The sequence below is a fragment of the Trichosurus vulpecula genome, chromosome 2 (genome assembly GCF_011100635.1).
Source record: "Trichosurus vulpecula isolate mTriVul1 chromosome 2, mTriVul1.pri, whole genome shotgun sequence".
Classification (NCBI taxonomy): Eukaryota; Metazoa; Chordata; class Mammalia; order Diprotodontia; family Phalangeridae; genus Trichosurus; species Trichosurus vulpecula.
Window position 1 is genome coordinate 202,145,573 of NC_050574.1, and position 23,356 is coordinate 202,168,928.

The following is a 23,356-nucleotide window of genomic DNA, read 5'->3' on the forward strand; positions in this document are numbered from 1 at the left end:
CTCCTTGTAGAAATGATGGATTAAGTAATTGTTTAAACATTTAGGAAATGATAATAGTCTTTGGCAATGCCTGGTCTTATATCCATTTCCCATTTTTCTTGATCAAATTATTCATGATATGTATTTGTGGGATTATATGGTCTAAAATCTTTGACCTATCTCATTTCTTTGTCCTGAACTGAATCATATTTTCCAATTATATTTTTTGCTTGTTGCCTGCCTTTATCCCTCTGAGCTGTTAACTTTTGCTTTTCTCCTTGGCCTAGCATAAAAGTCTTTTCCATAGGAGCAAAGACCAATCATTAAATTTATGGAAGCATCTTTATACTCTTCTGATCCTTTTTTGGAAATTGTAAAATATCTCCTTTACATTTCTATGTAGGTTTATTTCCCATATGGTATGACGAAAAATTTTTAAAGCTCAGGACCCTATATCTGCCTTGAGTTTTGGGTTTTAAAAATAAACCTATATGGCACAAATAGAATTGTAAAGTTGGAATTGAAAGGTAAGTGTGATTGGTCTTTAACTAAAGGGATGACATGCCCTCTAGAGATAAGAATTATTTTAATATTTAACTTAGAAATTTCTTTTCCAAAATACACTAGATTTGACAGTGAATGCAATGCATTGTACTCTTATAGCACTGTTGGAGAGTTGCCTCTTTGTAGAATCAGATTCTTTATTGCTATGAACTAATGAAACAGATGTCAGATGGCTAATTGCAGTAGGAAAGAAAAAGCTGCTGACAAAAAGAGGATAGATTAAAAAAAAACTTGGCCTTGGTGTTTGAATATCGTGAACTTTTCATTATCTAGTGACTATCTTTGGAGCCTCAATTCTACTGCTGTCAACATTAATGTAATTTATTCAGAAGTTGTGGTTTCTAACATCAGAGGGTTAAAACACTCAAATCTGAGATTTCAGTGGTATTATACACACACACACACACACACACACACACACACACACACACACACAGTGATATATTTGAGTGGGATAAAATATATCCCATGGAAAATAGAAGTAGACAAAACATAATAACTAATTCTGGTTTTCTTCTCTTTTTATAAAGTTCTCCAAATAATAAAAGTTTATTTTTCCTCCTGTTTGCCATGACTCTTGACTATAGATTGGTAACTTGAATAGGGAAAATTGATTTTTTGCCAGAAGGTATCAAATTTAGAGGATTTTGATCATATTCATAGTCTTATCTCCTGTGTTGAAACAACTGAGCTTGGCACTTAGCTAATAGGAATAATTCATTAAAATAAGAAACTACCAGATGATAGGTTAAGGGTGGGCTTTTACGCCCTTGCATAGCAGATTGATACTGATATCCTAGTCTTTTGTCTAAACCTCAGAAAGCTTTGTTCTTGGTGTCCTCCATCCCTACTCGTCTGTGGACACATTTAGTGTTACTTAATCAGATGCAATAATTCCTAGTTATACTTTTGCTTAACTGTGTTAATTAGTAGCAGAAAGAATGAATAAGTGGATCTAAGAACAGCTGAAAGGTCCAGAAGAGTGCTCTCTGCTGCTGAAGAGGAGTATTATTTGATAGGTAACACTAACACTTTCCTATTTTTGAACTTGTTCTCAGTGGTTCATTGGTTTTGAATACATACAGGATGGGGTGGGGAGGAGTGGTAGAACCATAATTTTTCTGTCTATAATATATATAACAAAAACTAAAATGAGGGTCTTTCTACTTTCTTGACTACCTCCATTTTTCTATTTAAGTCTGTTCAGTGGCTTGTCATTATACAAGATTGTCTAGGTAGGCTCTCTGTTTTCTGTTATTCAGAAAGTTCCTGAAATGCCATTTCATGAATGTAGTCTTTTGCAACCAATCTAAAAAGAGTTAAGAGGCAACTAGGAGGCCTCTAGGTCTGGAATCAAGAAGATGTAAGTTTAAATTCTGACTGAGACACTTACTATCTGTGTGCTCCAGGCAAGTCACTTAACCTGTCTGCCTCTGTTTCCTTAACTGTAAATTGCTGACAATAATAAAAATGTAAATGTAAAATAATGTTGAATAATTTTTTTGCTTACTGTTCCATATAGTAGGTATTGATTGCCTTATACATTTAGCTAACTCATGATTAAATTTAGGTATTTCCATTCTTAATAAAAATTGCCAATTTTTTTTTTCCTTTGTCAGCACTAAATTTGTCCGAAAGAACTACTGAGAAATTTACATTTCTACCTCTTTGGTAAAGGACAAGTGTTTATTTTGACTGTAATTTGAGTTTAGGTCATACCTTTACTGCTCTACCCTATTGCAATATTACTTAATCTTAGCAGTTATTTAATCTTAGTTATTCTTGCTGATAGATAAAAGCAAAAAATATCTAGAAGCGAAGGAAAAAATGTGTTATCATCTAAAATAGATCTATCTTTGGAGATTTCTTTATATGTAGAGAACACTAGTTTAAGAGCTAAGTTGTTAAAAGTGGTTTTAATTATTAAGAGAAAATCAGTTAACACATAATAAGTTATCTATTTTAGCCATGAATTTAGCCAGCATATGAGTAGAAGAATGAAAGTCAAAATAATAATATTATACCAAATAACATTTACAATTAAAATCTATTTCTATTTTAGATCTCCTTGTATACTGCATTTTTAATGTTATTTCCATATCACCTCTTAAGAACTAAGAAACAGGAAATAAGGAAAAGTAAAAATTATAGGCAAGGATGCAAGGAAGATAATTTCATTTGAGATTTTGAAATAGAGAACTCAGAATAAGGAAATAAAGTTTGGTTGTAAGGTACAGCAAAATGAGTTTCACTACGACTTCTGTAAGTTGAGGTAATAGAAGAGAAATATCCTGAAATTTAGAAGAGTTAGAGTTTAAAAAAAAGAAATAGATGACAAACTAGAACAAGACTTTTAATAGTTCTCATAGCAGAAAGCCTAAAATTTCATTCTGAAATAAAGACCTACCATATTCAGAATGAGAGTAGTAGTGAATAATTGTCTTTTAAATGTTGGAAGGTAAAAATATGTCATATATATTAAAACCTGTATAAATGAGACTTGAGGGACATAAACACAAAGAAACAGTGGAGTTACGTGTAAGAAAAACATGAATACAATAGATAAATAATCATTTAATTTCCTTCCCCCTATCTTCTTCCCATTTCCCCTTTAATATTTTCACTCTGAACAGGTATTTGGGAATGGAGGAGTATTGGAGAAAGTAAAATTCTCTTGTAACATCATGCCGTGCATCCTTCTTTAATCTTTGAGATTATCAACCTAATTAAAGTTGATTGGATGGAATCTGAAATTGCTAACTTTTCTTTTTTAGCACTTTTTCTGTTCTCATGAAAAGTAATACCAGTACAAGAAACTTTTATTTCATTCATATCTTGCAGTGTCATAACACAAAATTTTGCACACAGTAGGAACTCAAACATGTCAGAGAGCTGAGGCAAACCTATTGAAGTTTGCTTTTGTTAACCTGGAAAAGCTGGATATGAATCATATATGTTTATGTGATAAAAAGGTAACAACACCCTCTGTGGGGTGGGGATTAGTGTTGGAGCCCTTGCTCTCAACCCCAAGACCTCTGAGACTCCTCTAGGGTCAGTATGCATCAAGGTACAGAGTGGGTGCAGTCCTTGGGTAGCCTGACCAATACCTAGAGGAGTCAGACTCTTTATGTCCCAACCCCGGAGCCCCAGGGAAAATTACTCATATCTGGTACTATATTCCCTCTAAAGAGAAGAATAGAAAGATGCTCAATTTAAAATGGAAATCAAGTGTAGAATAGCTATTTCCTCTATACACAAAAGAAATATTTGTTAACCTGTAAGCACACTGACAGAAAAACTTAAAACAAGCAGTATTATAAGGGGGCAGCTAGGTGGTTCAGTGGATAGACTGTTGGGCTTGGAATCAGGAAGACTCATCTTCATGAGTTCAAATTTGACCTCAGACACTAGCTATGTGATCCTGGGCAATTCATTTAACCTGTATTTGCCTCGGTTCCTCATCTGTAAAATGATCCGGAGAAAGAAATGACAAACTGCTCCAGTATCTTTCCCAAGAAAAGTTGGATACAACTGAAACAACTCAACAGCAAAAACTTAAAAGTACTATTGTGCTCTCCCAGAAAGTTGATCCTTAAAATATCGAGACATTAAACAATTCTGGGGACTGCTAAAGTAGCATTTCACTTTTCACTTCAGCTCTCCACCATCCAAACCTTTCTCTCTAGACCTGGGTCTTCTGGCAAGCCAGGCCATGGGTTGAGCTCCTCCTCCTGTCTTAAGTTATCCTCTGTGGTGCATCAACTCTGCTTCTGAGAATTCCCAGATCTCACCCTTTCCATTCTTCCTAGATCAAAGTGTGCTCTCCTTCCTCAGATTTTCCTAGAGCACTATGTATTATTTTTTCCCTCATTTTACTTTTTTCTCCCTTCATTCCATCTAGCATTTTCATAGTGCCTTTTACTTTTCAGATTTTCATACAATCTATTTATGTACCTATATATGTATACATATATATACACACACACGTATATCATCTATTAGGAATGATGCAAAAAAGATTTTTTTTTCCAGATACATATGGGGAAATTGAGGTGTAAAGGTATTGTGACTTTTATCCCAATTTACTGAGTCAGAATTGAGCTGTAAGCCGAGATCTTTGTAATTCTAGCTCACTGTTCTTTTCATAGAGTATATGAATTTGAATTTAAATACCAAATTTAAAAAATGATAGAATGGAAGTCAGTCCCTTTTTTTTCTGTCTGTGCTACTATGGACAATAATACTTTGTAACTGATTTACTCCATGGTTTCTGCATAATGATAATGAGGTCAAATTTATATGCATAACCTCTACACAAACAACTCAGAGAATAAATCAATTTTACAGATATACACTGCAGTTCCAACCCAGACCATCTTTAAAATATGCTTTGATTACCGGGAGAATAACTAATATCCAAATTCTTGCCTAGTTGCTATCCTAGTAGTCAAAAGAATGTATTTGGGAACTGGCTTCAGGGCTTAGGGGTACAGCCTGTACTTGTAGAATTGATTTCCTCTCTAAAAGTTAACTAGTCTGTATAAAGATTGAAACTTACAACCATAGCATATTTTTGTGGAGAGAGTACTACAGTTCTTAAAGCAACCCAGGTTTGCTACCTTGGAATCATTTTTGACTTTACTTCTCCCTCATTTCCTTTATCCATCCAATTGCCAAGTTGTCAATTCTGCTTCTACAACATCTCATATCTGTTCCCTTTTTCTCTCATATGACAACCACCCTAGGCAGTCATGCAACCATAAGAGCTTCCTATGTGCCAGATACTGTGCTAAACATTGGAAAAGACAGTGTCAGTCTTAAAGGAACTTAAATTTAATCGAGGGTGGGGGTATGGGGAGGTGGTAACAACCCAATTAGATGAGATGAGAAGTTGAAGGATAGAGGGGAAAATATCTGTAGAGGACATGGAGGCAAAGTCTTTCAAAGTCAGAAGCATAGCCTGGAAGAGAATGAAATAGAGGCCTCAGGTGATTGATGAGAGAAAGGGACTGAAGGGAGGGATGTTTTAGTGTGAGAAGGCCTTGGGCAATGAGGAAAGTTCTAGAGTGAGAAAGTAACTGAGGCACCTTGGGAAGTCTGGAGAGTTACAAGCAGAACTGGGAGAGTTCAGGCCTTCATCACTTCGTTTCTCACTGATACTAATGCAGTGGCCTACCTGGTGTCCCTTTTTCTAAACTTCTTCTCTAAGACATTCTTCACATAGTTACTATATTAATATTTTACTCTCCTACTAAAAAAAATATTCAGTGGGTTTCTATTACCAGTAGGATAAAGTACAAGTTCCTTAGCCTAGTTTTTTAAATTCTTCATAATCAGATTTCTGCCTGAATTTCTGGATTACTATTATTCTCCTTCACTCACTTTATGTGCTAGCAAGACAGTCTTTACTAGCTGTTCACCAAACTCATTCTTTGATCTCCATGTCTTTGTACACTCTGTCTTGCATGCCTGGAACACCTTCCTTCCCTGCCTCTGCCTTTTGTAGGCCTCAACTTTCTTCAGAGCTATCTTGGGTGTTCTTTCCTGCCCTAAGGCTTTGAAGGTACATGTACATTTCCTACTTCCCTGGTGTTAGTGCTTGCTTCCTCCTCAAATTAAGTTCTATTTATCCATGTACGTGTTATATTCTCCTTAAGAGAATGTAAGATCCTTGAAGATAGGAATGATTTTGTTTTTTGTTACTGCTTTTAATATGAAGACTCATTATTTCCAATTATTAGAAAGAATACCTTTAAGTTATTCCCTCCAAATGGTGATAAATTACCTTACTTGGCTGCTGTTTCACTGCTTCTCTTACCAATTTAACCATTCCTTTTCCTCTGAAGTTTTATCTTCCTCCTCTCCCTAGAGCACTTTTTCATCTGTCCTTGTCCTCTTTTATAGTTTATTTTGTATTAGACTCATTTGTGTACATGACATTATCTCCTTGAGGGTAGGACCTGTGTTAACTTTTTCATCTTTGTATTCACAGTACCTAATAGAGTATCTTGTTAATGTTGTAGATATGTCCAGATAGTTTGTTCATATTGGACATGCATTGTAGTGAAAGGACTTTTATCCTCTTGTTTATTTAGACACACACACACACACATACAAATGCATATAGAGTAATCACTAGTAGTAGCATCAACTTTCAAAATAATCTGTTTCGTCAATTTTATTAAATTTTTAATTAACAAAATTTGATTTTTCTCTCCCACCACCTCACCATTTGAAAAGAAAAACAAATCACTTACTACAAACATGCCCAATCAAGCAAAACAAATTCCTGCATTGACAATGTCCAAAAAATGTCATCAATTTTGAAACTTTCCTGTAGTCTAAAATAAAGTGGAAGGTCTTTTAAAGGTAAATATTTTTCATCATGTTACCATGGAGTTTGCTTTCCTGTGTTTTTTCTCCCTCCATTCATGAATGTTAACCAGATTGGGAATCCATATGGTATAACGAAGAAAATCAAATCATTTTGACAGTGCCAGGTATATTATCTTTCCATCAGCCTGAATTTGGCACTATTCAGCATTAAACATGATGTACTTTTGCCTATTATTCAGTGGAAATATATATATTTCTGTCAAACTTAAAAGACAGTAAAAATATTTCTTCATCTGTATCAGCTTTTTAGAGAGCTAGACAGTCCTCTTAGAAAGAAGTACGATGGTTAGGAGCACTATTTGTCTTGGGGTAGGTACCTTTTGTATATGTATATCAGATGTCATTCTCACAAAGGTATGCAGGCCATTGGACAACACTTTTTCCCCCTCACTTCCATCCTTCCCCATTTTCCCATCATCATTTGTTTTCCTGTTACCTTTTTTTTTAGTAGACATTCTATAAAAGTGAAAGAAAATGGTTGGGTGTTTTAATGTTGCTTCAGTCATTCTCCATCATGTCTGACTCTTTTTTTACTACATTTGGGGTTTTCTTGGCAAAGAGATTGGAGTAGTTTGCTATTTCTTTCAGTAGCTCATTTTACAAATGAAGAAGACTCATGCAAACAGGGTCACCAGCTAGTTAAGTGTCTGAGACCAGATTTCAACTCAGGAAAATGAGTTTTCCTGACTCCAGGCCCAATTCTCTAATTCAAATATACTGTAGTATGCTATGCTATACTACATCCTATACTAATTTAAGGCATAAAGCTCTCTTAACAAAAACAAGGTAGTTTCTTCTTTATCTGGAGTACATCAAGCATCTGGACATTTGAAATACCAGTTCATTTCTTCACATTGATAGGAACCACGAGATCACAAATAAATTGCTGGAATAAAAAGAGTCTGCCAGAAGTCTTTGGTCCTTCTCTACTAAAAGATAATTGGTGAATATTTTGAAATAAGCTGTGGAGCATAGTGAGTGACAGACTTGAAAAAGATCTTATCAGAGTAGAGCATTGGGGCTGAATTCAGCAAAATTAAATTTAGTAGGGATAGTCTTGGGGTTCAGAAACAAAAAACTTCCCAAGTATATAGGAACTATAGTTAGACATTTTTGTCTGGAAAAAAAACAAAACATTTGTCTTTTAGGGGACTTGAAAGGTCAATGAGTCAACAGAATGATGTGCAGCCAAAAAAAAAGCTTCCAAACATAAGGAAGAGATAGTGACTTTGTACTTTGCTCTGATCAGATTTACACTATTGGCACCACAGTTTAGAAACAATGATAAGCTAGATAATGCCCAAAGGAAAGCAATCAGGTTGGTGAAGGTCCTGGAGTCTGTGCTATATGAAGATCAGTTCAAAGAACTGCCCATATTTAGCACAGAAGAGAACACTCAGATTGGATGTTTAGCTGGAGAAGAGAAGGCCTGATTGCTGCCTTCAAGTAAACGAACGGCTGTCATGTGGGGGAGGAAATGGGCTTGTTCAGTGTGGTTTCAGAAGACAGTGTCAGGAGTACTGGGTGGACATCACAGACGAATTGAGGCTTGATGTCAGGAAAAACTATTAGAATTCTTCGAAAGGGGAATAGACTGTCTTAGGGTTTGTTAAGTTCTTCTTTATTAGAGTAGAGGCTAGATGGACCACTGATTAGGGTATAGGGGAGAATATGTTACAGTTGTTTAGTTGTGTCCAACTCTTCTAGAGTGGTTTGCCATTTCCTTCTCCAGTGGATTAAGCAGACAGAATTTAAGTGACTTGCCCAGGGTCACACACCTAGCAAGTATCTGCGACTGGTTTTGAACTCAGGTCTTCCTGACCCCAGGCCCAGTGCTCTATTCACTAAGCCACCTAGTTGCTTCCACGTAGGGTTTCTGTTGAGGCATAGGCGGACTAGATGGCCATTGAGGCTTCTTCTAGCTCTAAATTCTGTAATGCTCTGCTGTGCTTTTAAAATACAAACTTAAATTTCAGTGCAAAATGAATTAAATTTGCCTGGTTTGTAGGAGACAGGAAAACAAAACTGAATGAAATCCAAATCTATTTCTATTCTAAGGAAGGCAGGGCAACTGAATGGTAGGAGCATGAGCCTACTTTGATTAGCATTGAGCTGCTTTACTAAGCTATGACTTCCTTTTGCCAGCAGGGAGAAGCATAAGTTCTGGGCTAGTACTAGTTAAGCTGGTCATGCTACTGCTCTTGCAGAGCTGATTCTTTTGGAAATTTAGAAAACGAATCAAGTGAGACCCTTTGGTACCAGAGCAATATTGCTTTGAGATTCTGTTGTTCTGAGGTTTTTTTTGTAGTGTATTAGCCTGTGCTCTTTGTGTTCCTAGGGTAATTTGGCAGACCTAAGCTACTGTAGTGGCAGCTTAAGTGCACACTAGATTGAGTGCCTCACCTGGAGTCAGGAAGACTTGAGTTCAAACTCAGCCATAGCTACTTACTAGCTGTGTGACCCAGCGCAAATCACTTAACCCTTTGTGCCACTATTTCCTCATTTCTAAAATGAACTAGAGAAGGAAATGGCACTCCAGTATTCTTGACAAGAAAACCCCAAATAGGATTGTTGTGAAGAGTTAGAAATGACCAAAAAGAACAACTTCAAAAAACATCATCATCAAAAGACTGCTACAAGGTGTTTGAAATCTGGGGCACAGAGAACACCAAAGCATTGTGATTTATATATCTGTGTCACAAGATCAATGACCTCTCTTCTTGACGTTACCTACTGATGATCCATTCTTTCATGTGTGCTTATATCAGATCAAAAGATTCCACCAGATCTGTTTTATTTATTTTTGTTATAAGCTAGTGAAAAATGAATAGTAAGTAAATCCTAAAGTTCTTTTCCATGGTTAACTTCATTTTGTTACTACTTATGTAAATTTGTCTAAGCTATCAGTATGTCTTTGCCATAGTGGATAATAGTACTGATATTTCAACTTGATGATTAGATTAAAATAGGTTTATGTTCCATGAATACTTGAGAATTCACTACTTTTAAAAGAGCAAGAAAATTAATGGAACTGTTTTATGGAGTAATGTGTAATCCAGTCATGCAAATTAGTACTTACTCACACTGCAGATATATCTAAAAATGGGCCTGGGCTAAAAGTGAGGCCTGGGTAGGTCAACAACTAGAAAGAACAGAAGTTCTTGTTTGTTGTGTCTTTCTGAAGCAATTTCTCTAGACTTTGAAGTATGGAAAATAATATTTTTAAGTACTTTTTCTCTTCCGTATCCTGATGGGCCAGGATCTTAATTCTATAGTTCATTGAAAATGTTTGATATTACCTAGGACTCAAACATGTCATCCAACCCCTAGGTTTTGTAGCAAAAAAAAAATAGTAGTAATCGTGAAGATTTTAAAACTGGAAGGGAAGATTCTCTGGGTACTCCCATGCTTTAATACTTCTATTTCTCTGCATTTCTTGTCCAACAATGCTCCTAACCCAGGTCTTGAGTCTCCACTAGGAAATTTGGTGGTTGCTGTAACCAACAGGAATCTATTCTGCTTTCTATGAATTGTAGAACTATAAAGCTCACTCTTTTCTTTTAAATTAAAAATTTTTTCCCGATCAAAAATCTGCCTTTGAAATAGTCATTTCTCTGTTATATTCATGACCAATTATTAATTAAAATTAAGATTTTTTGTATTTCCTCATTCAGAAATAAACTCCTGTAAATTAATATGACCAGTCTTTGAAAGACATTACTGACCTTGCCCCCAAATTTTCCCTACCTAGACCATCTTATCTAGGTGGAATTGTTACCCTACTCAAGTAGAAAAACCTTACAGAGAGAATCTGATCAAGGTGAATTCTGGCTCTTTGTGTCCTACTCAGACTTGGGGGATAGGGTAGATCCTTTGTCTAGATTGCCAAGATTGGGGGTTGTCTGGGAGTAAGAGTGACATAATCAAAGTCATGTGTCCCCCACTCCATCCTGTCATTAGAATAGGTCCATCTCATTATAATATTCATTCTCTCATTAATTGTGATAACCAATCAGAGTTGATTGCCCCTGTCAGGACCACCTACTCATCCAAGAACATATGAGCATTGAGAGGCCTCCATGATTAGTCTTTGGTTTATGAGAGAAGGCCAAATGACCATCCTTTTATTAATTACTCACTGGCCATAATTAATAAAATGATTACCCAGAAACTGACTCTTGAACTTTTCATTCATCACATCTCTTACCTTCTCTCCCTCCTCCCATTGAGAAAGAAAGTAAAAGTAAACCTGTGTTACAAACACATAAGCAAGACAAACTCCTGCATTGACTATATCTCCCACCCCTATGCCCCCCAAAATGTTTCAATCTGTACTCTAAATCCATCACCTCACTATTAGTTAAGAAGCATGTTTCAATGTAAGACCACTGAAATGATGGTTGGTTATTGCATTGATCAAAGTTCCTAAATATTTCAAAGTTGTTTGTTTTTAAATATTATTGCTGTTGTATAAATTGTTCTCCTGGTTCTGCTCACTTCAGTATGCATCAGTTCATATAAGTCTGTAGCAACAATTTGGCTAGCAGCAGCTGTTGAGGTGTAAGATCCAACAAGAGCTGCCAGCACAGGTTCTTTGATCTGCTTTACTAAGGAAAGTAACTTTAAGGGGTTAACAATCTCACTTTAATCAAACATACATATATATAACTCACATAGTTCAGGAGGAAAAACCAGCACCCTGAACTTCAGAGCAGATACAAACAGAAATTATAAACATCAACAGACCTTGTCTGATTCAAATCACAATTCATAGTTACCAGGGAAGCATCAACATCTGGGTTTACAGCCAGGGGGGCTCTTAACAACAGCTGCCCAGAGTCTCTTCAAGTCCCGAAAGGAAAGGAAAAGTGCCAACCTCTGAGTTTATATACTTTGTTCAGGGTCAGAGGGCATCACAACATGTGACTCAAACCCATGTAAACTAGGCTTTCCCTTGAGGTAAGGAGATCATCAAAGACTCCTGATTTAACCAAAGAAACAAAAAGCTGGACTCATCAAGGGCACTTGATTAAATAAGGGCTCCAAAAGAGAAAGCAGTAAAAAAAAAAGTCCCGCCTTAATTACTGATACAAAGTCTTCCCTAGTTTCTCTGAAATAAAAACAATAGCTAGTATTTATATAGCACCTACTGTGTGCCAGGCACTGTGCTAAGCACTTTATAAATATTGGCTCATTTGATCCTTAAAACAACCCTCTGAGATAGGTGCTATTATCTCCACTCTACAGATGAGGAAATTGAAGCAGACAGAAGTGACCTGTCCAGGGTCACACAGTAAGTATTCTGAGGCTGGGTTTGAATACAAGTCTTCCTGACTCTAGGCACAGAGATCGAATATTCTATCATATAGAACACCACTATATGTATACAAGTTATATCACCATAACTTGTTCAGCCATTCCCCAATTGATGGGCATCACCTTAGTTTACAATTCTTTACCACTGAGAAACTAGCTACTATAAATATTTTTGTACATCATTAGTTAGAATTTGTTTTGCTTGGAACCAATTCCTCATTTAATTTATCCTCCCTCTTTTTTCCCCCTGTCCCTTTCCTTTTCCCTCCTATTCCTCTTGTTTAGTGAAATTTATTTCTGTACCCAGCTGTGTGTATGTATATTCCTCTTCCCTTTCACCAGTTTAGAGGAAAGTGAGGTTTAAGTGTCACCTACTCCCCCAATTCACTTCCGCCTTGTTTGTATCGGCTTCTACTTGCACACCCTAATTATATTAAATAATTTTTGCTAACCTTCATGTCCCTTTTCCTCTAATGTATTCCTCTTGTCCCTTTCCATTCTTCTTTTGAGATCATCAAGATATAACAATCCCTCTCAGGCCCTCTTTTAACCTTGATGACCCCATATTATGATAATAACTTTCAGAGGAGACACATATCTCCCAATATTAGAATGTAAACAGTTCATCCTTGTTTAGTCCCTTATGATTATCTGCTTAGATGTTAATCTTTTAACGTTTCTCTTGATTCTTGTTTCTCTACTTGAAAGTTTCAACGCATCACTGGTCTTTTCATCAGGAATGCTTGGAAGTCCTCTATTTCATTAAAGGTCAATTTTCCCCCTGTAGGATTATACTAAGTTTTGCTAGGTATGTTTATTTTGGCTATCAGCCTATAGCTTTGCCTTCTGTAGTATCATGTTACAAGCTCTCTGTTTCTTTATGGTTGTAGCTGGTAAATGTTATGTGATCCTGACTATGCTTCCTCAATACTTGAATTCTTTCTGGCTGCTTGAAGTATTTTTTCTTTGACCTGGGACCCCTGGATTTGGCTATGATGTGCCTTGGAGTTTTAATTTAGAGGTTTCTTTCAGATAACTGGTGGATTCTATTTACCCTGTGGTTCTAAAAGATCTGACTGTTTTCTCTGATGATTTCTTAGAATATGATGTTTCGGCTCTATTTTTTGGTAATGGCTTTCAGGTAGCCCAATGATCTTAAATTGTCTCTTCTCAGTCTGTTTTCCAGATGAGTTTTTGCTATGAGTCATTTGGATTGTCTTCTATCTCTTCAGTCTTTTACCTTTGTTTTAATATTTCTTATTGTCTCATGGAGTCATTAGCTTCTGTTTGGTCCATTCTGATTTTCAGTAATTTTGTTGCTTGGGCAAGGTTTTGTACCTCATGTCACAATATTAATTTTCCTTCCAATTCTTTCTTCTATAGCATTTATTTCTTTTCTGTTTTTTTTTTCTTTTGTGTCCTCATTTCATCTACCAAAAAATTAGCTTCTTTTAAAAAAATTCTTATCCCCAGAATTCTAATTCTAGCTGGACTTATGCCCAAGCTCTGTGTTTTTTTTTTGTTTGGTTTGGTTTTTTTTTTGTTTTTTTTTTTTTTTGAGGCTTTGCTTGTAGGTGTTTCAAAGTTATCCTTTTTTTTTTTTTCCTGCATTTGTGTCTTGGTTCTCCCTGCCACCATAATAGCTTATTAGAGTAGGGCAGTGAGGTTTTTTTTGTTGTTGTCTTTTGTTTGGTTTAGTTTGGTTTGGGGTTTTTTGGTCTTGGGGGGTTTTGTTGGCCATTCATTCAGTCAGCTTTCTGAATTTAGACTTAATGTTAGGCCTGGACTCTGCCACAGTTCTGGAGAGACAGTGCTTTTGTGGCCTTCTTAAGGTGTTGTGCTATTCCAGGATCTCAGGGACAGGTTGTATACCTGCAAGCTTTCAGTGCTATCAGAGTGGTCTGATCCAGGACAAAGTCTGGTAGCTGTCTCCCTGGTCTGAGCTCTACAAGTTGCTAGCCTGGGTTTGATTATGTGCAAAATTAGCTGCTGCTGAACTCTGCCCCTGTCAGATAGCTGGTAAACTCTGTTGGTTCATAGTAGCAGGATTGTAGAGTCTCCTTTGGTTTGTGATTCCCTACAGGCTTTGAATTGAGGTCAGAACCAATAGCTGCTGCTTGTTTCTGAACTTGCTCTTTAGGAGGTACACAGTCCAGAGTCCACAACTGCTCGTCACCCTGGAATGCCACTCCAAGACACAGGTGCCCTCCTCCATCTACCCTGGATCTTGTGACACATAACTGAGTAGTAAGCTACAGAGCTGCCAGTTAACACCTACTCCTGCAACCTGCACAAGGTCAGGACCCTCTGTGATGGGTCTAGGACTTCTTCCCCTTATACACAGCTTCTCCTTGCACTGGAATGCTCCATGGAACCATTTCTGCTTAGATCCCTTCCCCAGTATCTTTAGACCTGTTTTCGGTTGCTAATATTCTGTGGAAAAATTACTACCTGTAATTTTTTTTTTTCTTCTTGGATTTCCCAGTCAGGACTTGGTCTGGTGGGTTTTCTGTATTTGTATAGAGGAGTTCTTCCTGCTACCCTGCTATTTTAGCTTCTCCCCCTGTGAATCATACCGTTGATATCCTCTTACTTTCTGTATCCCTTTTTCTGTATTAAGAGGGAAAAGATATCAAGAATATTGTTTTATTGGAGATAGTGATGTGTACTAAAAACAGAAGTTAAGAATTCTTCAATTGTAAAGAACAAATTTCAGACAAAGTCATAAGTATAACAAAGCCTAAGATTTATTTGCTTTAATTACTGTCATATACAAAAATATGCCTTTGTTGACATAACATAATTTGTCATAAATGAAACCTCAAGTACTTGTAAAAAAATTAGAGGAGAGGATTTATTTAGAGAACCTCTATGCCTAATGAGTCCATTAATTATCTTTTAAGTCAAAAAATTAGGATGAAAATAAATACCAGCAAAGACAATCTCATTTGCTGATTATGGTTGTTTTCAGTTGTGTGGTTGTTGTCAGTCATGTTTGACTTTTTATGACCCCATTTGGAGCTTTCTTGGCAAAATACTAGAGTAGATTGCCATTTCCTTTTCCAGCTCATTTTACACATGGCAGACAGGGTTAAGTGACTTGCCCAGGATCACACAGCTAGTAAGTATCTGAGGCCAGATCTGAAATCAGGAAAATGATTCTTCTGCCTCCAGGCCCAGCACTCTATTTACTGTACCACCTAGTACCAACTATAATTGGGCATGTCTTAATTTTTGTGTATAAATATAAGACAGGTTTCCTTAGCATGAACTATCTAAGGTTTTATAGATGGTAAAGCAAATATTTGAAATAAAATGTGTATTTATAGTTGGATCAAAGTAAGAAAAGGATGGATTTTTAATAAGGAACCAATGGATAAACAAGATTCTAACACAATAATTAACGCGTTATCAATGTGTCTCGTCCAGGCTGGAGTCTATGGCCATGAAGCAAGAGTTAAAATAAAACCATAGTGTTGTCCATGCTCTGAGTTAACTGGCCGAGAAATTAAAGTAACTACATTTGATTATCGTGAAAGTAGGCCCATTTTGAACTAAAGCTACAAAAATGAAAAGATAGGTATTCAATTACTAATTCTTTTAAGTAGCCAATTTTACTAACAGCCATATTATAACTTCTAAAAAAGGTTTGGGGAACTAATTCCCAGGTTTTAAGAATTTTAAATGAATAATTATAATGTCTTGTTGCACTAATTGACATTTTCGTTTGTTTCTTCCCTAGGAGATTGACAGGTCATTCCTTCCACATGGGCTACAGCATGGCAATTTTGAATGGCGTTGTGGCTGCTCTCACTGTAGCATGGTGCCTCATGTGAATCCACGTTGGTTCCCTGGCAAAATCATTTTCTACAGAATGCAGAATATCCAATTCATGTTTTTTTAATAAAACAGAAGAACATCATTTCCCATTTTAGAAAACTGGATTATCTGCTATTCATTGAATGCTTCAAATTCCTCGTCATCAACAACAAACCACTGCCCTTTGAGTGCTGATGTTCTGTGTATGTCACTGTCTTAGACAAGGAGAATCTCTAACTTTTAAAGTTTCAGGTGCTTTTATATGGAATTTGAGAGTTTTACCTCATTTTTTTAAACATTTGTATGTTTATATGTTTTTTTAAGAAAGTAATCCTAAAACTTGAATGTAGGTCCTAAACTTGACAGTATGCTTCTGTATAAGTATATTGGCCTTCCATTAAGAAACATTGGAATTACTGAAATAGTAGAATTTTAATTCTCATTTTTATATTATATCAAACTAGTGTTATTCGATTAGATTAGCAAAGGAAACACATGCTTCCTACTTTTACATTTCATACTTTAAAAATTGTTGGTGATCTGTACAATCAGAATTTTTAGACTTTGAATTATTCATCCACTAAGAATGATATTTATAGATATTTTTCTATTTTAATATGCATTTCTATAATGCTTTTTGTATTTTTAAATTTTTTTAATTAGTTCTTTTAATATCAGTGCCAATTTTAAGAGATTTTCAAAGTTATTAAGTAATTTTAGAATGTCATTAATTGGTTTATATCTAGTTCCCTACTCTAATTGCACATTGTTTTGTTTTTGTTTTTTAAAGGAAAAAAACACACTACAACCTTAGATTTTTAAATATGTTTTTACAAAAATAGCCTGTTTTGTTTATTGTGAGAACTGATTTAAAAAGCAAACATTGGAATTAGAAAACCACCTCAGTTCTAGAATGTGGAATTTGAAATAAGCTATTCTAACACCAAAATTATATTAGGAAAGATTGTGTTGTCAGTCTACTTGTGTAAGATAAACAAGAACAGAGAATTTTCGTCACATTTCCCCAATTTTCGTTAAGTATTTTGCTATGTGAAGTGATTTAGTAAACAAGTTTTCTAATAGCATAGAATTTTGTGTGTATGTATGTGTGTGTGTGTTTCCTTTAGAATCTTTAAAAAGCAAAAAATTACAATGGCTGCTCCAAAATAAACAAAATGATGTGGAATACTTTCGTAGATTAGTGTGTATTTAAAGCAATCAGGATTAAGTATTCATCAGTTATTTATTAACTGCTCACATTCTTAAGGGTATTTACATCTTATTCTGAATTACTCTATTGGTAATAAATACTTAGGTCCTCAGATCAAATCTTTGCAAATATTAGAATTGCCAAAAGCTTTCATGTTACTCAGCAATCCCTTCTAGGCTGGTGCTAAAGTGCTATTTCCTTTCACTAGCATAGCAACACATTACATCAGGAATTCTGATGGTCATTATTGCTTGTGACAAAGAATGATACATCTATCATATTTTGTTTAATAATGTGGTTGACCCATGGTCTTTCTTCCCTTTTTTTCTGGTTTGACTTAGCTCGATGTGAAAACCAGTATTGTCTCACTATGTACTTCATCTCTTTGGAAGGGCACATAGATGATACTCTTTGTGATAACCAAGAAATGGACTCATTGACCTCAAAGTGCTTTGAAGCTGACTAAAATTAGTTCTGTTTTTAATCTGTATGCTACTTTATAAGGAATTGGTCTTTGAAACACAAAAAAAAAATTTTTATTTGTCTCTTATTGGTCTATTATTCTTTGAAAATGTTTTTGTTGTATAAATTACATAGCAAGACCTACAGTACTGCCATTGTGTATCAGGAATATAAACCTATTTCTACAGATTTTTGTGGCATTAAATAAGATGAAGACATTTGTTAGATTTCAGAGATACTTCAGCCCCTAAGAGCAATATCACTTCCAACTGAGGAGATCACTGCTGAACCTTCCAAAGAAGCTCTTACAAGACTCTTAGGAAATTGTGAACATTTTAGCAGTAAGTACATAAAAGAATGATAATAACAGCAGTAACACATTTATGTTGTGCTTTAAGGTTTGAAAAGTGCTTTATAAATATTATCCCGTTTTCTCCTCACAACAACCTTGGGGGTAGGTGCTACTATCATCTCCATTTGACAGATGAGGAACCTGAGGCTGAGAGAGGTTAAGGATCTTGCCCAGGGTCACATCATGGCTAGTCAGTGTATGTGACAGGATTCAATCCCAGATCTTCCTTGACTCCATGTCCAGTTCTATTCACTGTACAACCTTGATTCCTAGTTTAAGGAAGGAGAATATTTCTCCTAGTTGAGGCAATATATGCTTTTGTCTTATAACCAGTTTGTTTTTGCTTTTGATTCTCTTTTTTCCTCAGGGGATAAACCATTGTTAGCTGATAAAAAAGCACCTTCTTTTCAGGGTTTTGACTAATCTACTCTCTGATGTTTCTTGAAGTATGTCATGTATAGATGAGGCAAATCGCTAATAAGAGAAATACAAATAAAAACAACTCATTATTTCACTTGACATCCAGTCAGTTGGTAATAAAACAGTCAGTACTGGAGGGGCTGTGGAAAGACAGGCACACAAAGTGATCCAACTCTTCTGTAAAATATTGTGAAATTATACAAGGAAACTGAATAACTATTCATGTCCTTCAAGCCAGTAATTGCAGACAGAATATTGGTTCACACTGTGATTATATATGTGTACCTAATGGATGATAAAAAAAAATTATATTTACCTCTCCTCCCCAGGATGTTATGAAGACTAATATCTGTTTATGAAATGCCTTATCTCAAAACTGCTTAAAGAATCAGTACCAGGTATTTCATAAGTATTTGAAGGTGGTTTTTATCCATTTGTCTAAGGTTGCAAATTTGAATCCATCCAAGGTTGAATATCCCTCCCTTTCCCTCTCCCCTACCCAATGTGCACACACAAAATAATCTGGAAGAACTATAGAATCATAGAACTGGCGGGGACCTTAGAGATTATCCTAGTCAAATCTTTTCATTTTATAAATGATGCTGAGGCAGAAGGTTAAATCACTGCAATTATTTCATACAATTAATAAGAGAACCAGGACTAGAACCCATATCTTACACTTCCTAGTCCTTACCAAGCTTTGTCTTGTCCCCTATTTACTTTTCACTTTCAATTTTGGGAAGAAAATTGTAATTTTTTTTCTATATAATTTCCTTTTGACAGCCAACTGCTATGGCTGGCATCAAGAGCCACTCAGAAGGCTTGATCAGAGCTGAGCCATATAAGCAGATATGAACAACTATCAAAAAAGGGAGATTACTTAAGTACTAATTTGCTTATTCTTAAACCATCGGAGGTTCAACCTGGAAAAGTTTGTTATACACTATAACTTTTGTGCTTCATCCTGTCAGTTCACATAAACAAGCATAATTCTTTTTTTTTTTCTAGTTAGCAAAATTGCCCTAAGTATGGTATGTTGCCTATAGCCTTATCATGGTCTTAACTGAAAGATTTTTTTGAACCACTCTATTCTTGTTGCATTTTTGAGATTCTTCATGTTGCATGGGTACTTAAGATCCTGTTTTATGTATCTAGTAATTTTTTTTTACTCTTAAGAGATTGGCTTTGTAATTTCTTAATATCTATCTACTTTTTTTAATCATGCTGAACTAAAACTATGTTCATCATATATAAAGTTTTACCATCATGTAACTGCCCTTTCCTTTAGTGTATGTGTTTACAATACTGAAATAAACTTTCAAAACCGATTTTCTGAGTTTTTTTAATACCATTTCTTTATAGGAATACTATGTTAATTTGAATATTTGAGTAAAAATATTTCCAGGTAGTTTAATTCTTAGGAGTTTTCCATTCCTCTTGAGTTGATTACCCCTGAAGAATTTTGTATTATGGATGACATCTTTCCCTTTTCTGAACTGATTGAAATATGCTCTTTGAAAATCTAGAGATTAATACTCCAAATCATTAATAAGAGAAATAAAAATTAAAACCACTCACTATTTCACTTGACACCTAGTCAATTGATAATAAAACAGTCAGTACTGGAGGGCTGTGGGAAGAAAGGTACACTAAGGCACAATTGGTGAACCCATAAAGTGGTCCAAACTGCAGGAAAACATTTTGGAATTATGCGAGGAAACTGATTAACTATTCACGTCCTTTGAGCCAGTAATCCCACTCAGTTTGTCGCTTGTCATGACCTATTCCTTTTCCCTACCTCAGCTATACACAAAGATGGTCACACACTTGATCTCGCCATCACCTGCAAATGCCCTACCTCCATGTTCAAGATTTCCAAAATACCTTATAATCTATTGGCTTTTTACCTCTCCCTCTTCCTTCCCTTACCAAATCCTAGTTTTTGTCCACTTCCATTCCACCCCTCCCTCAGCTCTCTTCCAGGCCAAATTCCATTTGAGTTGTCTTAAGAAGATTCTGAAGATCACCTGGCAAGGTAAGGTACTGGACACCGAGATCCTTTCTTGATCTGAACTGCCAAGCATTCAAACCCTACTGCAGAGAGCACAACTCTGATGGGCTAGCCACATTGTTTGAATGCCAAACACAAGTTTGCCTGAAAAACTTACAGAGAACTCACACAAGGCAAGCACTTGCACTGGAGGTCAGAAGAAGTGATACAGGGACACTCTCAAGGTTTCTCTGAAGAATTTTGGAATCAATTGTGAGACATGGGGAAGACACTGGCAAGGACCACCCAGCATGGCATGCTAACTTCAAAGAAGGTGCTGTGCTCTATTGCAGTAGCTCACAGGAGAATTATAGTAGCTCAAAAGAAACATGAGATGCTCAAATGTAGAGCCATCTCCACTCTGAACGTTCACATGAACTGTTTGTTCCCAGCCTGTGGTAGAACCTGCCAAGCTTGAGCTCATATTGGTCTAATCAGCCACAGTTGGACTGTACCTTGACCCCAACATAGTGCTGTCATTTTGGTTCTCTTCAAGCACAAAGGACAACCGCCACCTCCTTTACTAGCCACTCTCTCTTCCTTTCCCTATTTTAACTCCTTAGTGAACCAGTTCAACTCTACATCGTCTTGAGGCCCTGGCCTCCTTCTAGTCCTGTTGGGCATAAAAACCCCAAAGAGGTTTATCATATTATTATGTACTATAGATAATGCTTAACATATATAATATATAAATTTATGTATAAATAAGATAATATATTACGTATATTTTTTAATATATGATTAAATATACACCACAAAATAGCACATTCTGTGTTAGGAAAGAATTGTAGACAGAGTTGGTGCTCATTGATTGGCAAGCAGCTAGAAAATTGTGGTATAAGACTGTAATGAAATATTGGTCAGTAAGAGATGACAAATAAAAGCAGTTTAGAACATTCATCAGAACTGATGAATGATGCAGAGTGAAATCAAGAGGACCTGAAGGATGATCCACCCACTGGCTACAATAATGTAAATTAAAAGAACACTAAAAATGAGGCCAGACAATTGCAAAAACCAGTTGGTCCCAGAAAACAGATAATAGAACATAGGTCCCTTTTTTTTTTTGGCAAAGGCAGGGGACTACATTCACAGAAAGATACATGCATTGTCATATAAGATCACTATCAGCTGTTTTTACATAATGAATTTTTATGGTTGCCAGTCCAGGGCAGAGGTAGATACCCCAAATACTGCCATGTTTTTAAAAAAAAGGCATCAAAACTTTCTTTAAAATCTAGTGTTCATGGGGGCAGCTAGGTGGTGCAGTGAGTAGAGCACTGGCCCTGGAGTCAGGAGGACCTGAGTTCAAATCCGGCCTCAGACACTTGACACATGCACTAGCTATGTGACCTTGGGCAAGTCACTTAACTCCAATTGCCCTGCCTTCTCCCCTCCAAAAAAAAAAAAATCTAGTGTTCATGTTGGAGTAGACTAGCTTATGTCTCCTCTGTCACAAATTCTAAGGTAACTGCTCACATCCAGTCAAAGTTCCTATCACTTTAAGTTCATCTAGTTTTTCATTTGTTGTGATCAGATCTAGGATGGCCAGAACACTTAATTTCATTCACCTTTGAAATAAGGAAATTATTGAGGTACCAGAAATGTATAAACTGCTCTGCGTTTGGTAGATAACTCTAGCAAGTATGGAACCACCCTGCCACTGTATGATAGGCAAGTTACTTAACATCGTTGGGCTACAGTTTTTAATCTGTAAAATGATGTGGTTGGTCTAGATCAGCACTTAAACTGTGGGTCACGACCCACTTCTAAGACTGATGACTTCTGAGGTTACATCCAGTCTTAAATCTATGATGTTTCAGCCTAGAATAATATAGATGATTACTAAAAAAATTTTTTTTCCATTTCCACTGGGGACCTAACAACAGGAATGTGGCAAGAGACTAGAACTTGATGAGAATTGTGATATGCCAGAATGAGTTGATAAGGGAAATCATAGTATTTCCTTTGGAGTTCTTTAAGCAGAAAGTTCTCATTTGCTTTGAGTCCCTAAAAGTGCTGGAATTTTGAAAGGTTTCCAGTCTTTGTGCTCAGTTGTAATTCATCAGAGTTACAAAGAGAGTTGGCTTTAAGTATTTTTGTGAAATTGCTACTTTTTTTATGTTTGAAGGTATTTATGAACCTAGTTCAGTTCTCTTTTCTTCTTTCTCCATGTTCTTCCTTCTTTAGCTGTTCCTTTGTTTCCAAATGAAATCACAAATGATCATAGAAAGTTAATAATAGAACTTGATACTTCATAGATGTGGCATAGTGAGGTGATAGGGCTAGACTCAACATCAGGAAAACCTGGGTTAAAATATTACCTCTGACCCTAAGTGTTTGGCCTTGAGGAAGTCATCCCCTCAGAGGCTTATGCATCTCTCCAAGACTATGTAAATGGTTAATAATCTGTGTGGTTTGAAGGAGTTTTCCCAATGGCAAAATTATAGGTCCTTGAGGTAATGATCACCTGACTAAGGTTCCACAATTTTTTAATGAAATATTAAGGTCCTAACATTTTTGAAACCATGTGGATCAAGGTCCTTCCCACCTCAATCCTATTGTAGAGTTGAAGGGTAGATTAGTTGAGGAATTTTCAAGGTGACAAGTACCACGTGGATGGACAGTTGCACAGGATGTAATGGCATTGTAGGCGCACTGTTTATGCCTATGAGCAGCTGTTCACAAGTGCCTGATCATGACCCTGGTACCACGGTGACCAGCACAGAGTGGAACCTGAGAGCTGATTTTGTTCATTTAATGAAGAGAAAGTAAGGTCAAGGTGAAA

General features: G+C 36.1%; 1 protein-coding gene across 2 annotated transcripts in view; it reads left to right on the top strand.

Moving 5' to 3' along the window:
• The window catches only part of ARL6IP6 (ADP ribosylation factor like GTPase 6 interacting protein 6), a 51,377-nt gene extending 31,531 nt beyond the window's left edge, over nucleotides 1–19,846 (top strand). For both annotated transcript variants that reach the window (XM_036744686.1, XM_036744685.1), the window contains exon 4: nucleotides 15,998–19,846. In XM_036744686.1, coding sequence (XP_036600581.1) covers nucleotides 15,998–16,091 — 94 coding nt within the window. In that variant the 3' untranslated portion in view covers nucleotides 16,092–19,846. The remainder of the gene's footprint in view (nucleotides 1–15,997) is intronic.
• The last annotated feature ends 3,510 nt before the right edge of the window (nucleotides 19,847–23,356 follow it).